The 13,595-nt window shown below is 42.7% G+C and overlaps 1 protein-coding gene across 1 annotated transcript in view; it reads left to right on the top strand.

The window, feature by feature from the left end:
• Positions 1 to 13,595, top strand: part of SLC4A8 (solute carrier family 4 member 8) — a 68,024-nt gene that overhangs the window by 21,438 nt on the left and 32,991 nt on the right. Inside the window, exons 3-10 of the mRNA XM_044915201.1 lie at positions 352 to 487; positions 1,778 to 1,938; positions 4,624 to 4,812; positions 5,714 to 5,805; positions 6,770 to 6,927; positions 7,492 to 7,579; positions 8,550 to 8,696; positions 9,501 to 9,601. Of these exons, the coding sequence (XP_044771136.1) occupies positions 352 to 487; positions 1,778 to 1,938; positions 4,624 to 4,812; positions 5,714 to 5,805; positions 6,770 to 6,927; positions 7,492 to 7,579; positions 8,550 to 8,696; positions 9,501 to 9,601 (1,072 nt within the window). The remainder of the gene's footprint in view (positions 1 to 351; positions 488 to 1,777; positions 1,939 to 4,623; positions 4,813 to 5,713; positions 5,806 to 6,769; positions 6,928 to 7,491; positions 7,580 to 8,549; positions 8,697 to 9,500; positions 9,602 to 13,595) is intronic.

Here is a 13,595-nt window from a genome sequence, read left to right as displayed (position 1 = left end):
GAAAAACTCATAGTTTGGGCTTCCCAAATCAATTACCATGTAGGCTGAAATCATTTGCCAGAAAATTAACCATTCTTTTTGATCAGATTAATCTGATTTCCAGTTTGTTGTGGGCTTTCTTCAAGTGGTCTTAGTTCATAATTTTTTCCTCCCACTAATTGCTTCCATAGAAGAGGAATTTTTTTTGGGGGGGGGGAGGAAAATAAAGAAATCTTTTTGCTCGACATTCAGGATTGTTTTCTCTATGTTCCTAAAGTTATAAGGCCCCCAGATGTGCTAAGTATAGCAGAATGCTATTTCTGTTCTAAGTTGAGGCTGGGAGCAGACCTTTCTCTGTGGTTGATTTTCTAGACACACCATCTCAGCGTGTTCAGTTCATTCTTGGCACTGAGGAAGATGAAGAGCATGTGCCTCATGAGCTGTTCACAGAGCTGGATGAGATCTGTATGAAAGAGGGAGAAGATGCTGAGTGGAAGGAGACAGCTAGGTAAGGCCCTAAAATATCCTGGGTCACGATTTGCTTGGGTAGGCAAACGTGTTCCTTTCGACAAGTGACAGGTCTGCTTGCCTTTTATTTCTTCATGGGAGAAGTGATGACTGACATGGGGACTGATGTTCCAGAGTCTTCTATGGGAAGTCTTGATTTCGGCCTCTTTTTGATGTCTCTGGTGACACCTATACCAATTGACCTTGATCCTGGGATTGGTGACAGAAACACAGAACATTTAGGGAGTCCTCTCATTTATTTAGGGCCCAGAGTTGCTCATGGGCTATCTTGGTATTATAGGTCTGGCTTAGAAGATGCCTGATGGGGCCACTTTGGTTTGGACCCAAGCAACCAAGCGTAGGTGAACACCGGATAGGTGAAGACTTTTCTGAAGGTGAACTATAGTGTCTTAATTCATTTGGGTTTTGATTCGCTAGATGTTTCATAATTTTTGAGATGTCCTATGGGACAGCCCAACCTCATGGAGACCAGTGGGATTATAGCTAGCCTGATGGTAGGCTTCCTGGGGGTAGCTGTAGAGTGACAATGCTTGCCTGAGGCTCAAACCCCAGAAGAGCCCTCAGATTAACCAGAACCATGTCTGGGCTCCTCTAGTAATTGACCAGTGAACCTTATGGGTGATAGAAAGCCAGCATGCCTGAGCTTCAGGGAAGAAGGCAAGGTGGGTAACCAGCAAAGTGTGACTCTAACTTTCACTGGAACAGCTCTTCCTGGATCCTTGCTATATCCTTGAATGTTTGCCATGGGTGGAGAGGATTAGGCAAGCCAATCACCCTGATACCAAGTGAAAAGGCAATTAGTCTTTGCCAACTTGTAAATGTCACATACAGACTTTTTAAAAAAGAAAAATATTACCATTTTGTTTATCTATCCAAATGATATCGATTAGATCTATCTTTTTAATTGCACAAGTAATATATGCTCCTTATATGAAATCAGAAAAGAAAGATAAGCAAAAAGAAGATGAAAATTATGTATAAATCTAATACCTCAAGGATAATGAGGAAGACACCATTTGGTGTCTTATACATGTGTGTTTGCAGTTTTAAAATTTTCTTTAAATAGAAATGGGATCAAACTGTACTTAACTTTGCGCTGTTTTATAACCTGCTTTTTTCACTTATCAGTGTACCCTGAAGGTATAGATGAAATTATAATGTTCAGTATGATTATTCAGGTATCTTTCATTGTGGCTTACATTAAAGACTCTCTCTCGTGAAAATTCCTCATTTTCTACCTTTGGCATCCAGTTGTTTGTAATGCTTTCAGGTGGCTGAAGTTTGAAGAGGACGTTGAGGATGGGGGTGAACGCTGGAGCAAGCCTTATGTGGCAACCCTTTCACTGCACAGTCTCTTTGAGCTAAGGAGCTGCCTTATTAATGGAACAGTCCTTCTGGATATGCGTGCAAATAGCATAGAAGAAATTTCAGGTAAGTTTAGGTGCAGGAAAACAGAGGAATGTTTGTGTAAGTTAAGAAGTGTGGTGTGGAGGAAAGAATAAAGTAGCTGTGTGTCCTCAGGTCAGTCATTGAACCTTCCCAACCTCAATGTCTTCAGCTGGGGGGGATGGGTTTTAAACTAAGAAACTACCTATTTCACAGCCTTCTTATAGGATTCAAACAATAGGGTATTCAGTCTTCCATTTGCCTGTTCATTTAGCACACATTTATTTGTATCTATTTATGCTTGATAATGTGCTAAACACAGGGGAATAAAGATAAGATACAATTCCTACCCTGAAGAAACTCACCTTCAAGTTGGGGAAATAGCCATGGGACAATTCGAATAAGTGCAACCACAGAGATATGTCTTGGTAATAATCAGAGAAAGGGGCAACTGGGAATTGTGAAGAGAAAAAGGTGTGAAGGAAAGATTTTTAAACATGGCTGCTAGGGAAGACATGTAAGAAATTGAGCCAAAGTGCCCCCATGGCTTCAGCAGGGTGTGAAGGGCGATGTCTGATGGGATTTCCTGACGTGGTTGAGTGTTGCTACCATGTTTTGGGAACGGCGTTTGAGAAACACCTGGGTGCATGTGAGGGTTATTCCCTCAGCTTGGGTCCATTTGGCTGGTTAAATAGAGATTTCTTCAAACTTTTCTTTAAGTATCCAAGTTATTCTGCCTTTCTGGGATCACTTGGGGAAGCAGGGGAGGGGTCAGCTCCGATGAGATCCTGTGTCCCCTCTGAAGGCTCTAGGGGAGAGCTATTCCCTGTTTCTTCAGCTTCTAGTGGCTCTGGGTGTTCCTTCTCATGAATGCCTAACTCCAATCTGCCTCTGTCTTCATGCGGACCTCTCATTTGTGTACTACTCTTGTAAGAATATTTGTCAGTATCATCCAAGATGATTTTATCTTGAGATCCTTAGCTTACTTACATATGCAAAGACACTTTTTACAAATAAGATCGCAGTCACAAGTTCTGGGGGATTAGTACATAGATGTATATTTTAGGGGGGGTACCATTCAACCCATTATTACAAAAGCTAAGAGGAGAGAGAGTTTCAACTCATCAGTGTTAAATGCTGCAGAGAGGTAAGGTAAACATCCATCAGATTTAGCAACTAGGAAGTTATTGATGATTTTATCAAAAGCAATTTCACTGAGGTAGCCAAATTGCAGGGGACTGAGAAATTTTTCTTTGAGAACTTTAAATGATAGGAGTGAGAGAGAGAGGTTTATAAATAAAGGGGGACCTGGGGTGAACATTCTTTTTCTTACTTTAAATTTCTTTTCAAGATGTAGGGTCTTGAAGCATGTTTACAATATGGGGGCAATGAACCAATCAATATAAAGTTTAAAGATAGAGAAACCATGGATCTTCAGCTTGAATATTCAAAATGGATTTTCTTTATTTATTGCTTCTAGTACTTTGATAGTCATGGATGGAGTTGGGGTTGAGAATAAGTTGAAGTTTTGGGTAGGCTTGGGGATACGTATGTAGGATTGAAGTATAACTGTTATAGTTCTTTACGTTAGGTACCTGATGTATTCGTGTTAGTGATAAGGTTAGGTAAACTGGATCGAGTATCACCTGTGAATCAGCACTTTGTATTTATTCTTTTTTTTTTTTTAAAGATTTTATTTATTTATTTGAGAGAGAGAGAATGAGAGACAGAGAGCATGAGAGGGAGGAGGGTCAGAGGGAGAAGCAGGCTCCCTGCCGAGCAGGGAGCCCGATGCGGGACTCGATCCCGGGACTCCAGGATCATGACCTGAGCCGAAGGCAGTCGCTTAACCAACTGAGCCACCCAGGCGCCCAGCACTTTGTATTTATTATCTCATTAATTTTCCTTAACAAGCTTTGAGGATGGTTGATGATATTAGCTCCATATTACAGATGAGGAAACTGAGGTATGGAAAGGTTATGTAACTTGCCCAAGATCACACAGAAAGTGGTAGAAGTGGGAAAGAATGTGGGCCTTTAGCTCTAGAACTCATACTCAGTAGCAGGTATTGGAATTCTTTCCCCCCTCAACTGTGCTGGGCTTGGCAGGTTAAAGGTTGATGCTTGGTGGCAATTGTCTGGGGTGCTTAGTTAGCTTAATCATACATGTAGGTTCCTCCTTCAAATTGTCATTTGGAGTGTTCTACAGTTACAGTTCGTCTTGACAATCATAGCAATGTTGAAATCTTGGAGGAAGGGAATATAGAGGAATTTTGGCAGATGACAGAACAAAGTGGGTATTAATGTGGGCTTTGGAGTCAGACAGTGTTGGGTTTGAATCCCATCCCTGCAACTTCCTAGATGTGAGATCTTGGGGAATTTTGTAATGTTTGGGCCTCAGTTTCCTGATCTGTACAAATTGCTACAGTGCCACCTACTTCTCAGAATTTTTATTGGGATTCAATTGGATAATCTATGTAAAGTTCTCAGTACAGTTCTGGCACATATTAAGTGCTCGATAGTTTCTAATAATGATTTGTCACACGAATCAAGTGTAACTTGCCACAGTTGCTATCATCAGATAACTCTTTTGGGCACAGAAGCATAAGTTGTACCTGATGGAACTGCTTCCCCCTACTCTGTGCCCCTCACCCCTCACCCCACCTGACGCTGCCCTCTTTGAGTTCATTGACTGTCAGTTGGAGTATTCATGTTAGCGCCTGCTTTCCAGACCTGATCCTGGACCAGCAAGAACTGTTCAGTGACCTGAATGACAGCATGAGGGTTAAAGTACGAGAAGCCCTGCTCAAAAAGCATCACCATCAGAATGAAAAAAAGAGAAATAACCTCATTCCCATTGTTCGCTCTTTTGCTGAGGTTGGCAAGAAGCAGTCTGATCCACATTCGATGGATAAAAATGGTAAGATTATTAGGAGTGACTGTTTTCTCTTCTTATTAATTAGACATTTAGGAACTAGTTGGAGATGCTAAGTTACTAGAGGGTACAGGCTGTATTTGTCTAATATGCTTTGCGCTCACTTACACACAGTACTCTGGTCACAGGCAAGATGGGGGGACTGGAACTGATGACCATCCATCTCTTGTGGCGCTAAGGATGCATGCTTCAGATAGATCTCGGATAGATCTTAGATTAAGGAGGTAAAATAGAGTAATGTAGGTTCTTGAGTCAGACTTCAAGGTTTGAGATTCAGGCTTCACTCCTTGCAAAGTGTGTGACCTTGGGCAACCTCCTAAATCTCTTAAAGTCTCACTTTTCCCCTCTGTGAAATAAGGGTAATGATAGCATCTACCCCATAAATTCATTGTGAGACTTCAATATGATAATCCATGTAAATCCCTTAACCAGGTGCATGATGGGTTATAAATACTCAATGAATTTCAGCTGCTGTTTGGTTTCCTTTTCTGTGGCCAGGCAGGGCCTAATCTATATGTCTCCCTGTCCCCACATTCACTGAATCACAATGTGCAGGGGATGTGCCTGGGAATCTACATATTTGAAAAGTTTTCCAAAGGAGTCTCTGGTGTGCACTCCTGGTTAAGAATTACTACCTTAATAGAGGAAGGAAAGAGGATCACAAATATGTTCAGAAGAAGGTGCAGAAGTAGTAAGACTTCTGTCCTCCCTTTACCACTAACTAGTGGGTAAGGAGATATGTATGTGGGGGTCTTAGCTTCATGTCATCTGAACCTCTTCTCTATATGGGCTTTGCAGGAGACATGGCCATAGCCAACCAATGATGGATAGGGTGTGTCGAAAGGGGGTTAGGGCAGAGACTCAGGGAATTGTTTTCTCTGAATAGGTCAAACTGTGTCTCCTCAGTCTGTTCCCACTACAAGTCTTGAAGTAAAAAATGGAGTGAATTGTGAACACAGTCCCGTGGATTTAAGCAAGGTGAGCACAGACATGGGAACTTGGCTTAGAGGCCTAAGCGCATCCCTAGTGGAACCGAGAGTCCAGTTGCTGGAAGCTGGGTAAGCTTTGGTATTTCTGCAGCCTCTGTCTAAGACCAGAACCCCCTCTGCAGGAAAGGAGGCCCCTCTGCTCAGGTCTTCTCCCTTCCACTACAGCCTAGATGGGGCCCACCAGGTTCAACGTGCTAGAACTGAGAGTAGCCCCTGCTAATCCTCACTGACACAGACCTCCTGATTTTTCCACCTTTTTTTTTTGGCCCTTGCTCTTCAGCATCTCCTTCTTACCTCCAAGGATTTTGCTGAAACAATATTTTTGCTCCTGTCTGCTAAAACTACATGGCGGTTGAGACTCTTCTTTGGGACTGTGACTTGGGTGTCCGAGGCCTGCTGCAGCAACAGTGCTTCCCTGCAGCTGCTGGCGTAAGCCTCGATCTCCCCGCGTAAGCCTCGATCTCCCCGCCTCCACCCTCTGGCTGCCCTGGTCTATCCTTGACTCTAGCTAGAACACACACAGGGTGTCATGGCACTTCTCTGCCTGGAAGGCTCCCTGTTTTATTTAGAAAAGCTGAAACCTCTGACAAAGCATTCAGGTATTTTAAAATGGAAAAACTGTGACCTAGAGCTTCAAAAACAGTCTCTGAGAAAGGGTGGTGTAATGGAATTCAAATCAGAACACCGGGATTTAAATTCTCTCTCTTCAAAGCTCCATTGAGCAAGTCAACTTCACCTCCCTGGGTCTCAGCTGCTTCATTTTTTAAAATAAAAAAGTGGGGCTGATGAGATCTGTTTTATCCACTTCACAGAGCTATTGTAAGGATTATATGAAATAGTGTGAGAAAACATTTGTTAAATCATAAAATGACAGACGAATGTAAGGTACGAGAGGGTGATTGATGTTTGAGGTGATGCTCCTAGGTTGTCAGAGGATTCTTTTGGACTTTCAGGTGGATCTTCATTTCATGAAAAAAATTCCCACTGGGGCAGAGGCCTCAAATGTCCTGGTTGGAGAGGTGGATACTCTGGACCGCCCCATTGTTGCCTTTGTGAGGCTGTCTCCAGCTGTTCTTCTCTCGGGCCTGACCGAAGTGCCCATCCCAACCAGGTAAAGACAAGGACCGCAAAACTCAGTGCATGCTGTCTCAAGTACAGATTTGTGTGAGCTCTGGTGGAAGAAACCAGCTAATGCCAAAATTTAAGATTAATTGGAGAATGCTATTTAAAATTCAGCAGTACTCTCACTGGGGTTATATTTGATTAACCTCCATGCAGAAGGATTCTAAGACTTGCAAGGCTGTGACTATACAGTACCTACAGGCTTGGGAATGGAGAATTGCAGAGCATCCAAAGAGCATATCACGGGCTAATCACTTGTTGGGATGGGAAGCCTGAATCTTAGTCTCCCAGTTTTACAGAGCCGTGTCCCAGGGAAATGTCTCTGAGCAAAGGTATTGATGTCCTACAAATAGCTTCCAATGCATAGTGGAGCTCTTAGGTCAAGGCAACTTCTACTGCTCCATCATTAGCCTGTCTCCTTTTATTGAAGTTACAACAGTGATTTCTGTTTAATAGGAAAGAGAAATGTTTTATTGTTTGGAGAGGAATAAGGTGCCACTTCTTTATGTTTACTGACATAATTTATAATTTCTTCCTCTGTATGTGTTGCCAGATTTTTGTTTATCCTATTGGGTCCAGTAGGGAAAGGTCAGCAGTACCATGAGATTGGCAGATCCATGGCTACCATCATGACTGATGAGGTATGCATCACTTCTGCTTTCCATTCATGCTACAGATATTTATTGAGTATTTACTCTGTGCCAGGTCCTGTGCTATTTGTTGGAGATAAAGTAATTACCATTCTGGGTAATTATCTTTTGGGAAGCAGTTCAGGTCACTTCTCTGAATGCCTTTTGTGGGAGGACCAAACCTTCTGGGGATATTTCTTCCTATGTCATCTCTCCCTTTTTGAGTAAACAAGGGTGCAGAGAAATCCTTTTCTGGGAAAATTATTATTGCCAATTAGGATACCTAGAGAGAAAGATACTAAGGCTGACAGCTAGCTAGAGAGGATGGTTAATTACCTACATAAAAGCTATTTACATAAAGAAACCTCACTCTTATTCCATGTAAACGAGACCAGTTTGCATAAGGGTCAGAGGTATGAGCTTAGGCACTGTAATGTGAATGTCCCAAGGCAACCGGATATTTTGGCCGCCATGGTGCTGAATCCCCACCACATACCTTAGTGAGGCGTGCACTGCTCATGTAAGCTGCAATGTAAGGTTTTTAAGGCATGTGTCATAGCAGGTAGAGGCAGATGGGGGTTGTGTTTTATCATTTCTCTTTGATTGGGAAACTTATTTCATGGAGGGACCTTCATTAGTAATTCCACCCAGTTTTTCCGACTATTATGATCTGGAAATTTTCCCATGCATTTTGCCTTTTGTTCCATTCTTTGGAGCGATGGCCATGATACAGTGTTAGAGTCTTATCTTTTCTTGTACTAACACACATATAGCTAGTTCTTTTTGACCCATCTCATCTTCAGGTTTATGTTTTTTATCCTTTTATCTTTGCATTTTTTTAAATGCTAAAGTTTTCCACATTTCAGATCCACATGACAGAGATAAAAATCATGAGGCTATATTTGTCCTTCACCATATTCATTGGTGATTGTTTTAAGTAAAGTTATTTTCAACTTTCCTGAGGACTTTTTCTCCCCTGTAGATTTTTCATGATGTGGCATATAAGGCGAAAGAGCGAGATGATCTCCTGGCAGGGATTGATGAGTTCCTGGATCAGGTCACGGTTTTGCCTCCGGGGGAGTGGGACCCCACCATTAGAATTGAACCACCCAAAAATGTCCCTTCCCAGGTAATGTATGCACATTAGCCAATGGTGGCTTAGTGCCACTTACTGAGTACCCACCATGGACAAAGCAAAGACCATGTGGATATATACTAAATAAATCAAGACATGGCCCTTTTTGGGACACGTAGAATGAACAGAACAGTTATAAAAAATAAGTATACAGTAACATAGGTTGGCTCAGGTGATGTGATCAGTCAGGATTACTCTAGAGAAATTTCAAGTGGCTTTTGATGGTTTGATGTGGAATGGCAGAGAGGGGAGGGAAGGACTTTTCTTGGGAGTAGATTGTGGATGAAGCCATGCAATGAAAAGAGCAAGTTGCAGAGAGAGAGGGCAAGTAGAGTCGCCCATGCTTCGGCCAGGTTAAAGGTGGGAAAGGAGCTCTTGTACACTAGCCAACAAGCCTGGCTCAGCCTTGCCAGCAACATCCCCAAGTAGGTATTTTTATCCTTAATTTTTTAAATAAATAAAACTATCTTCAAAGTTTTAAGGGAAAGTAAGATTACACAGAGGGAGATTTGAAACTGGAACTTAGGTCATAGCTGATGCCAAAGCCTCCATATTTTTGTTTCTGGACGAGGCAGAGTTAGGAGTCAGGTACTAGTAGAGAGGGGGAGAAATTATATGGTGGTGTTGTTTTTCAGGAAAATCAGTAAACTGCCCCAAATCACTAAATGCATTTGAAAACTACAGACACTTGGTTATTTGGGGGCTGCTTTTGGATTATCTCATTACCACTCCCCGCTGTTAGCAGGAAGGACAGACTAGATGGCTGACTTTACTAATTTTGGGGTCCTTTGCTAAAAGGAGAAAAGGAAAATGCCCGGAGTTCCAAATGGAAATGTTTGCCACATAGAACCAGAACCACATGGGGGCCACAGCGGGCCAGAACTTCAGCGCACCGGGCGGTAAGTTCGGGGATGCTTCACAGCTCATACTGCTTACTGGGCTGAAGGTGTGTAAAGGAATGAGTCATACTCTTTGCTTTCAGCCTTCTTCTCTGTAGTATATTGGCTGGGAATGACTTTCCAAATGGAACCACTGACTATAATAAGTATTGCAAATATATCAGATATCGTATTCATTCATTCAAGTTCCTCAAACCACCTACCAGAGTCTGTCTCCCCTCCAGTCCTTTCCACACATTGTTCCCTGTTTTGAACACTCGTCCCCTTCCTTATCTCCTGGCTAACTGCCACTTATCCTTTGTCTCAGCTTAGGTGTCACTTCCTTTGGAAAGCCTTCTAAGACTCTATAGATGAGGTTAGGTATACAGATTTGGGTTGGAGTGACATCTAGGGTTTCCCCCAGATTGTGGGAGAAGGTTGAGACCATAGTTCTGGCTCTGTAAATTGTGCTTGTGTCGAAGAAGAGTGGAGATTCTCAGGACAGGGCACTGATCATGGAGAGAAGCTCTGTTACATCTTCTACTTCCTTGCTTTCACCTTATTTTTTTCCTCTTTGCTTGAAGTTGCTTTCCTTTTCTATCCTCAGTACTCTACGCAGTGGAAACTCAGGGGTTTTTTTTAGAATTTTAGACAGTCATCTATTTTTCTACTCTTGAAAATTCAGGGAGGAGCCAGGAAAGGAGACTGAGAAGCAGGAGAAAAGGCACTTAACTAGCAGTGTCCAGAGGGGGGGAATGTGTTTCCTGGCTGGAGGAAGGTATTTGAGGGTGGGGAAAGATAATTGGGTTCTGGGGAGCGATCATGGAGGAAAGGAACAGTCCTTTGATGGAAGGGGGTCACTGAAATGAGGGAGCAACCTCCAAATGTGAGTTTAACATTTTCTTTAAAGTTGGGAGAGGTCTGAATTGGGTGGGAGGCCTGGTATTTAGAAGCAGTTCAAGGGAACCATCTGTCCTTAGAATAGGTTCTAGGATTAAGACTGTCCTGGAAGAGGTAGTATTTTTTTTAGGGGAAGAGTCTTGGGTATGGCTTTGATAGTATTTCAGACTTGTGATTTATCTTTTGAATATAAATGGTGTCCATACCCCAGGACTTAGAGTTTGAAGGTAATGGAAATAAGAGCAACAGGATTTCCTCCAAGTGACATCCATGCAGAAGAGAGATTTCAGGTTTCTTTTTGTGTCAGAGGAGAATAAACTGGAATCTCAAGCCTTTTGAGGGGGTCATTTATAATCAATTCCACAGGGGGGTTGGGAGACCATTAGATCGTATCTCAACAATTATAGATTCTCAGCAATGGTGCCTGACATCCCAAAAGAGAATCTCATACAGCCAGAATCATCACATGCTTACTCATAGTATCAAAGTACCCTTACTCACAAATTCACATAGGGTGTGAGGAAGCTCTCCCTTCATGTCTTGTCAGGAAGTTATGAGTTGACAAGGCTGAAAGGAAGGGTTATCTAGGCTCAGAGCCTAAGTCGGCTTGGTGAGGAGATACTTCCTCTTCCTGAGCTCCTAAAGTTTTCCTCAGAGCCCTTAGTAGAAGACCTCAAGACACATGGCCTTTCTCCCATTGTAGCCTTGTAGTGACTACTACAAGCTGACTTAATGCCTGCATCAGACATTATGATTCTGTGCCCACTCTTGCCCCTTTCCTAATCTCAAAGTATTGAGATCACTCTCGAAGAGTGAACGTTTTCCTGCCCATGCAGATGGACATCCTAGAAATTTCTGGGCCTGCCTGGACTGCACAGACCAAAAATATATTAGCAGCCTGGGCTTTGTAGTTCTTCATACCATTAGTTGTATTTCTTTGAGGTGAAAGACCTGCTTTATGCATATGGTGTTGTATAGTCTGGGGCAAAACTTGGAGACTTAGGGGATGTTCTACTTGTTGGACGGTGAGGTATATGAAGATGGGGGAGTGTAGATTCTAAGAAGGTGGGAAAGAGACAGGTGGAAAGCAGTACTCTGAGTTCTGTATTACGTGACCCTCCATGCCAGGGCTAAGACATCATCTTGGACCTCCCTGATGTTGACGCAAGCAGTGATGCTGACACATTCCCATACATAACAAAGAGGAAAATCTGACTAGAGTGTTCCTAGGCCAGAAGCTTCACCACAGGGAGGATACTCTGGAAAGGGTTTTTCCAAGGTATATTTATGTACCTTATTGGGGATGCCGCTTTTGGGAAGGGTTAATGAAAAAAAGAATCAGGAGCTGCTATCTCGATGATCCGCCCCCCCCCACACTTCAAACAGGTTTCTTTCAAAGCACACCAGACAAAGGATGGCTGTCCTGTCCCTAAAGCCCTCCAGAGAAGGGCTCCCTAAATCAGTGCTCCAGAGCCTAGTGACTCTCTTCACGGGTAAGTCCTGTCTTGCATCAAGCTTAAAGTCATATCCCTGTGTGCCTCCTACCCCCAAAAAACTTGAACATCAAGGATAGTGTTGAAAGGGAAAGGAAGTCTCAAATGTGAAGAGAAGCATCCATGCCTGGTCTTGTGGTAGATGTGCAATTATGGTCTGATTTTTATGCATGAGTGAGATAAAAGGCTGACTCTGTAAACAGTATTCAGAAATTATTTTATTAATTTATAGTTACATTATCGATAAGAGTCCCAGGATCCCGGGATCATGACCTGAGCCAAAGGCACACACTTAACCAACTGAGCCAGCCAGGCGCCCCTTCCTTCCCCCTTTAATCACTGCTAGACAAACAGATGTCCTCCCTTTCTATTGGCGTCCCATAAGTCCATTTCACATAAATCTTTTGTGTTACTCACAGACACTCCTCCCTGAAGGTGCCTCCTGCATCCAGGGGGCTGAGCAATCATGGCAGTGTCTCTGGTGGCCTAGTGGGGTGAGGCTCATTATTGTAGTAGGGATTATTTTCCCAGAATAATACCCTTCAGAGGAAGGTCATCAATGATTAAGAGGTGATATTCACATGGTACCAAGATTCTGTGTTAGTAAAGACCCAGAAACACTCATATTGTGCCCTAGACTAGTCACAACTGCCTGTAAGGTCCTATTTACCTAGAGGAGAAAGCGAAACATAGTGACACTTTATTACAAATTGGAGCCTTGGTTACAAACCCTGAGGTGGAATTCTCACACTCTAGGTTAGACCCTATAGATAGCTCCTTACCTAAGCTAGGTTTGCCAGACAGACTAAAAACAAAGCTAGCTTTGCCCCTCTTCCCTAAGCTAAGACCCAGATTATGATGTTATTGCTGTAAATTAAAGAATGGTGAATCCCAACTATACCCACCCAAACCAGAGGAAAGGAGCAAACGGGTAAGATAGAACAGTATTTGCCCTGTGTCCACCTGCACCCTCATTGCACCTGGCTAGGGGAGAGAGGGCATTCAAATGGAGAGGGAGAGAGAGAGAGAGCACGCGAGCTGGCTCGGCCTTCTCCCCTGGCACCCAGGTTCCAGGCTTCCTGGTTCTCCTCCAGGCTCCCAGGCAGAGAGGAAGAGCTGGCCAAGCCTCCTTTCATGAAGCTCGTTTTTTGTCTTTAGCTTTTTATTATAGAACATTTCAAACACGTAAGACAGGAGAGAGAATGGTATAATGAACCCCCATGTGCCCATCAACAGTGATTAACACTTTGCCAATTATGTTTCATCTATTTCTCCCCACTTAATTGTTTTATTTTTATGTTTTCTAGATTATTTAAAACCAAATCACCGGTATCATGTCATTTTACCTGTAACTACTTCAGTATGTATCTCTGTTTGATGAGGACATTTTAAAAAACAACTATCATGCCATTACGAAATCTAACACAATTAACACTGATTCTTTAAATTGTCTAATGTTCAGTTCATATTCAACTTTTTGTGATTGTCTTAGCAACATCCTTTTAGAGTTCATTTGTTTGACATAGGATCCAATCAGGGATTGCATTTTGTTATTATGATCCCATTCTATAACAGCTCTCCTTCCTTTTTTTTCTGTGCCACTGATTTGTAGAAGAGACCAG

Source organism: Neomonachus schauinslandi, chromosome 5 (assembly GCF_002201575.2).
Source record: "Neomonachus schauinslandi chromosome 5, ASM220157v2, whole genome shotgun sequence".
NCBI lineage: Eukaryota > Metazoa > Chordata > Mammalia > Carnivora > Phocidae > Neomonachus > Neomonachus schauinslandi.
This window is presented reverse-complemented; position numbering and strand designations above follow the sequence as displayed.